Below are 6861 nucleotides of genomic sequence, written 5' to 3' on the forward strand. Positions count from 1 at the left end.
TCCTGTTTGTCTGGTTTTAGCTCCTGTTTGTCTGGTTTTAGCTCCTGGTTGGCTGGTTTTAGCTCCTGTTTGTCTGGTTTTAGCTCCTGGTCGGCTGGTTTTAGCTCCTGTTTTTCTGGTTTTAGCTCGGGGTTGGCAGGTAACTTAGCTCTCTGACTGCATGTCTGCAGAAACTTGAAGGTAACTGAATATTTTTAGAATCTGATGGATTAATTTTTGAGCTCCCACCAGGTTGGAGACGCCGCGGGTCGTCTCGGGGTTCAGCATGACGATCTCGGTGGTCACGTGTCCCTCCACGGCCTCGGTCATGTTCTCCACCGTGCAGTTGATGGCCGGGTCTTTGATCTTGAACCAGTTGTCTGCGTACCAGCCAATCAGGAACCAGACATACTTCTTCCCGTACAGTTTCTCCTTAAACACCTGCAGCAAAGATGGCGGATGATAAATTACGCGTTGCGTCACCGTCGAGGGTTCTGGTTTCTGCTCCACTGACCTCACAGAACACCTTCCTGGCTTCGGTCTCATAAAAGAGCCCCACGATGATCCTGGCATCCTGACGCTGCGGGACACAAGCAGAAATCAGTGCTTAGTTACATCAGCAGCACGAATCTGACTTCACAACATCGCAGCTTGACGTGGCAGCACAACGCGCCCGCTGCTCCACAGGACGGCACATACTGCCGCTCAGTAGCTGATAATTAACATGGCGCATTAATTTCCTCATTCAGATGGCCTCTATGCTAATGTTAGCAGCTGTGAGCCGGAGGGGGAGGATGGGGGGAGGGAGGGAGACGGCCGGCAGCTGAGGTGAATTTTTAATCAAAAGCACCTTGAGATTCTTGACAGCGACAGCCGGGTCGGTGAGGAAGCTCTGACGAACGCTGATCTCGATGCCCGCCTCCTTCACCCTCTGCTCCAGATCGTCCAGAGTCTGTCAGATGAAAGGGAAGGGGGGGGGGGGGGGGACAGAAGGGGGGGGGGGGAGGTTAGACAGGCAGCTGAGCAGACACAGAGAGGTGACAGGGTGACAGACAAAAACAAGCCCAACGAGGAAAAAACAAAAAAAATCTGAGAGGAACAGGAATCAGAGTGCAACCGAGGTTTCTGTTTTCTGCTGAGGAAACGTGTAAAAATCAGAGAACAGAGCTTCGGCTACCGTCTTTATTTAACTGGCTACACAATCCATCACTAAAAAACAGCTTAAGTTTACCCACACAACCCCAGAGTCAACAAGTCACTCGTCAAAACAGCAGGTTCGATAAATAAACAAGTGAAGAAGAATTAAAAACATTACAGGACCAGCGAGGGATGCAGCAAAAAGTCAAATCATTTCCTGGGAAAATACAGCGTGAACGTTGGCTGCTGAAAGCTGCTGAAAGCTGCTGAAAGCTGCTGAATGAGCTAAGACTTACCTGAGATACATCAATAGATGAAAAGGAGAAAGAAAAAGTTGAAAGGAGCACAAAAAAAGCTTAAATTATCATAAAGTAACTGAAAAAACTGAAGTTAGCAGAGAGAAGCTAAAAGTAGCAGAAACATGCTGAAAATAGCAACAACAAAAAGGCTGAAAGGAGCGTAAAAACACTGAAATGGCAGAAAACAGCTAAAAAGAACACAAAAAAACTGAAATTAAAAGATACTTAACCAACTGCAGAACAGCTAAAATTAGCAAAAAATCATCTGAGTTTTGCTGAAATGTGGCCAAAAAGTTCACATTAGCAGAAAAAAAGCTGAAATGTAGCTGAGAAAGAAGGAAAAAAGCTCCAGTTAGCCAACAGAAGCAGAAATTAGTAGAAAAAAGCTAAAAGGAGCAAAAAATGTTTTAAAAGAAAAGTAGAAAAAAATAAATAGAAAGAAGCAAAAAGGAACTAAAAACAGCAGCACCAAAGCTGAAATGAGCAGTAAAAAGTTTTCAACAGCACAAACGTGAAGAGCTCAATTCATTTTCAATGAGAAAAACATGGCCGACAAAGCTAAATATTTTAAAATGGAAAAACTGCACAAAAACCAAAAGTCTCAGCAGGAATGTCCTGAATGAGCCGAACGTTTTGAGACATGAATTTATGAAATAGAACAAAAATTGTGGAACAAGTTACGTGCTGAAAAAACGCACGGAAGAAAAACGGCAGTGACGGGTTCAAATGTCTGACGGTCATGGGCGTCCCTTTTTTAAAAAATTTTTTTATCAAGTTATTTCCTAACTGTGCTTTACAAAAATAAAAATAATAATAAAAATAATAATATACAACTCTAAGAGTCCCGATAGACTTTATTTTGAAAAGATTATGAAGTGGAAACTATGATCTCTGGTGAGCTCCTCCTGAGTCGAATAAATTACCAGAGATCTGAATTGAAGAGTTTAAAACACGGCTAAAAAATAAAAAAAATAAAAGATTTTACGTCTTCAACCAAATCAGATTCAAGTTCGACTTAATGAATACTCTTTGACTAACAGGCTAATTAATGTTCAACAGTCTTTGGCGAGTTTTATTTTGGCAGTCTTCAGGTAATTTAGACAATATAATACCAAACTCAGTCCTCTACAGCCACTAAATTTACAGATTGTTTCCATGGTAACGGGGCACCAAGTCCACTGCAGAGCTTCTTGGTAAAACTAGTAGGTCTACAGGTTTTATCAACACGTTTAACGTGTTTCACTCATGGATTCATGCCAGTTCTGATTGTTTGTGTTTAGTACTGAAAAATAAACAGTTTTATAGATTAAATACTGACATGTCACTGTGAAAACAGCGTTTTGAGGTTAAATTTGGTGATCCAGGCTCGTTATGTTGGGAACTGCTATCAGCTGCTTCTACACCAACTTTAGCTCGGTCTCGTTAAAACTTGTGGCCATTTTGTGTCTACTCGAGTCAGCTGGCTGTTTCGGCCACCTTGATTTGGATTTGTTCCAGAAGTTAATGACTTTTAGATGTTTATCCAATGATTACTTTATTTCTCGAACACCCACACATGCAGCAAGGCAAACATAAACATTTGCCTAGCGGAGGTACCGATTGGTTTTTAATTAATGTTTTTGGTGCAAGTTATTCAGGTGGGTAGGAGTTTCATTGTGTAGAAGAACAGAGGGAGGTTTATTTTGTCCCCCAGTGAGCAGCGAAGAGTAAAAATACCATCAATCTGTCTTGTAAGCATGATCATTTGAAAAATAAGTGAGGTACCGACTTCCATTTTGTTGTGTGGAAACATCTAGGTGTAAGAAAGTTTTCTATTGAAAACTGAGTTGCCATGTCAGAATCCAAGATTGCCGCCACCATATGTAAGTAAACCTTGTGAGATGGATAACTTGAAAAGTGAGCCACGTAACTTCCATTTTGGTGTGTGGCTGCATGTGGGCATAATAAAAAGGCAACAACAAAAATTGCTTTGCCGCATCAAAATCCAAGACGGCCACCGACCAAAAAAACAAAACAAATAAAAATAAACCAGCCACATCTACTATTTGAGGAAATTTCAATTTTTTTTTATTACTTAAAAGTATAGTTTTCTCAAATGATTGGGGTGGCCATTGGGGTGGCTGAAGATAAATCTTTAATGGTTAAGGCCACCATTGGCCACCCTCTGGCTCATGCACTGCACCTGGTGGTGGATAAAATGTCTCCATCCACCCTCCAGGATCCGTCACTCTGCGCTGCCTCGGACAAGCAAAAATAAATAAATAAAACCTCCCTCTGTTCTTCTCCACAGCGTAACTCCTACCCATTTGAATATCTTGCACCAAAAACATTGAGGTTTACTTGCACTCCCTGTTCAGTCCCAGTCCATAAATACACTCATCTCCAAAACTACACATTCACAATTCAAACCCCTCAGCGACGGGGGACATCGGAGTACCTCGTTACCATAGTGATCAAACCTGGTTCAAACAGCGTTACCTTCCAGATACTTCAAAACTCTCCCTTTGAGCTCAACATGTCTGTAAGATGTTAACTTCACTCCGTGATTCAGCCCTCAGGAGAGGCGGCGATGAGATATAAACAAGAAAAACTAAGTAGATTTTTTGACACGACTGGAAATGAGAAAAGAAGAACCTGAGAAAGGAAGGAGCGGAATCATTAACTTCCATTAAAGGGAAACAGAACAGATGCTACGGTATTGACTACTGTTCCTGAGAAGGATGTATTGCTTGATCGATATTTCACACAACCAATATTCCAACAAATTACTTCAAAAAATCCTCCATCAGTCACTGAGAGGGATTGATTAAAGGTGCGTTGCCGTAGCCTGAGAACACAAAAAAAAGCACCCGTAAACAAACATGCCGAGGCGGGCAGGCAATCAGGGAGCCAACAGCGGGGATTTAACCGTAATGATGGGACACGGCGCCAAGGGACGGAGATAAAAGAAAGAGGAGGAACAAAGTGCTGAAAGAAACGTGTGAAATTGAGGTGAAGGAGGTGAACACTGACCGAAGTGAAAACTTCTGTGGTCTGCTGGATGGTGGCGATGCGTGTCCACTTCCACTTCTGGAAGAGCTTCACCCTGGTGGGGTTGTGGAGGGTGGCGGACGGGTGGGTGCGGAAGAAGGTGGGGAAACGTTGGCGGTTGGACAGGGCTGGTGAGCTGGAACCGTAAGACAGCTGGAGACAGAAACATAAAAAAAACAGTTTAATTAGAATTATAGGACATTTCTGACAGTTACTGCTCAGAATTTCACTGTACATTATAATTTTAAAAGCCATCACAGAGTCAAATTCTTATTTTGAAAGGTAATATGAGCCTTATTTTTAAACTCTAGTGTAAAACATCATGTTTGGCATTTAAGTTTTTATATTTGGACTTTAAATCAGAAATTCTGCAGAAACTTTTATTTAATTCTTAAAAGTTTTAATCAAGATGAAACTGATATTTAGGAGCCTTCTGATTATTAAAAAAATACAGAATCTGCCGAGTTACTGATTGCTATGGCCATGCCAGATCTTTCCTGGTAGTCATGGTGATTCCCGCCCTTTTAGGGAAAAGCATCACACAGCAATGCAAAAATGTTGCCTCAAACAAACTGTCACTAAGCAAAAACTTAAAAGATGTATTGGGGAACAAATACCATGAGCAGCAGAAACTTCTGGTGGTGATATGTGTTAACTTTTATTTATTTATTAAGGATATCATTTAGGAGATATGACAGGTTAAAGAGACTCCTCAGGTTTTGAAGAAACTCAGGCAATAAATGTCAGAGTTTGGTTTTATGTTTAGGTGTATAAAGCATGCAAAGAGTATAAAGTCTGTGGAAATAAGAGCTTGTTTGCAAATTTTTTGTAAATTTTGTACAGCCATAACATTTTGTTGTAAAACCTCCAAAAATCAACAAACTTATTATTTATTGACTTTTATTTAACATGGCAAATCACATATCACTTTTACAAGGGAGGCCTGGGCCTGAAGGCAGACTAACATACATGTTTTTATCTGTGGGAGGAAACCGGAGTATCCAGAGAAAACCCACGCAAGCACGAGAAGAACATGCAAACTCCACACAGAAAGACCTCAGGTCCAACTGGGGATTGAACCCAGGACCTTCGTGCTGTGAGACAACAGCGCTAACCACTGAGTCGTCATGCTGCTTGACTTAAAGTGTGACTGTGTGAAGAACATTAAAGACCATACACTGTCCTCTCAGACGTGTAAAGTCCAACTTTCTGTGACCTGTTTGAACCTTAAAGGATGTTTTTTACTGTGAAGTCCGTGTGGCTCTAAAGAGTGTTGGCTATTCTCACTCACTTTATCTAAACCCCAGTGTCTTAAATTGGGACATTTTTGACAGTTTTAGGGAAATTTTATCCATGTGACACGATCTACAGTTACCAAGTCATAGCACACTATTCCCAATGAAGTTACCTGTTTAAATTGTTTTTAATATATATGTATATACTTTTTTCTTCTTCTTTCGGCTGCGTTAGGGGTCGCCGCAGCGAACTAAGTCGCACGAAGACTTGGCAGTTATTTTTACTGCCCTTCCTGACGCAACCACAGACACCGAGCTACCACAGCCTGTGTGGAGCAGAGAGCTGACATCTAGGACACCCGGAGGAGCAGATGGTGGGGGGTTAAGGGCCTTGCTCAAGGGACCAGAGTGGGACGAATGATTTTGATTAACACATTTTTGATGTTGTCGGTACTGGGGCTTGAACCGGCAATCTTCCGATCAAAGGCCCACCTTCTCTAACCTCTGCGCCACCACTCCCCTTTTTTTTTTGTTTTACCCTGCAACATTGTAAGAGTAGTAGTAAAAATTGTGGCAAAGACCAAAGAATAATGGGCAAATAGTAATAAAGATGCATCAGGGATTAGACATTTAAATCTTTAATAATATAAAATGATTTGAAGGAAAAGAAAAATCAACTATTTAAATCAAACAGACGTCTAACCTGACTGCTTTTAAATAAAGACAGAGTTGAATGTGTGTTACTGAGCGTTTGATGGCCAGGAGAGTATATATATATATATCCATCCATCCATTTTCTTTACCCGCTTATTCCATTTTGGGTCACGGGGGTCGCTGGTGCCCATGTCCAGCAATCACTGTGCGAGGGGCGGGGTACACCCTGGACGGGTCGCAAGTCCATCACAGGGCCACATAGAGACAAACGAGACAAACAACCATTCACTCTCTCACTCACACCTAGGGACAATTTAGAGTTACCAATCAGCCTAACATGCATGTTTTTGGACTGTGGGAGGAAACCGGAGTACCCGGAGAAAACCCACGCATGCACGGAGAGAACATGCAAACTCCACCCAGAAAGGCCCCTGGACCGGGGTTTGAACCAAGGACCTGCTCGCTGAGAGGCAGCAGCTCTACCAGTTGCGCCACCGTGCTGCCCATATATATATATATATATATAT

The 6861-nt window shown here is 41.9% G+C and overlaps 1 protein-coding gene across 1 annotated transcript in view; it reads right to left on the bottom strand.

Moving 5' to 3' along the window:
• The window catches only part of gabbr1a (gamma-aminobutyric acid (GABA) B receptor, 1a), a 109134-nt gene that overhangs the window by 49710 nt on the left and 52563 nt on the right, over positions 1–6861 (bottom strand). Inside the window, exons 9-12 of the mRNA XM_037676099.1 lie at positions 4428–4598; positions 830–931; positions 494–559; positions 229–420 (exon numbers count right to left, since the gene is read on the bottom strand). Coding sequence (XP_037532027.1) covers positions 229–420; positions 494–559; positions 830–931; positions 4428–4598 — 531 coding nt within the window. The remainder of the gene's footprint in view (positions 1–228; positions 421–493; positions 560–829; positions 932–4427; positions 4599–6861) is intronic.

Source organism: Nematolebias whitei, chromosome 5 (genome assembly GCF_014905685.2).
Source record: "Nematolebias whitei isolate Nwh7 chromosome 5, NemWhi1, whole genome shotgun sequence".
Lineage (NCBI taxonomy): Eukaryota > Metazoa > Chordata > Actinopteri > Cyprinodontiformes > Rivulidae > Nematolebias > Nematolebias whitei.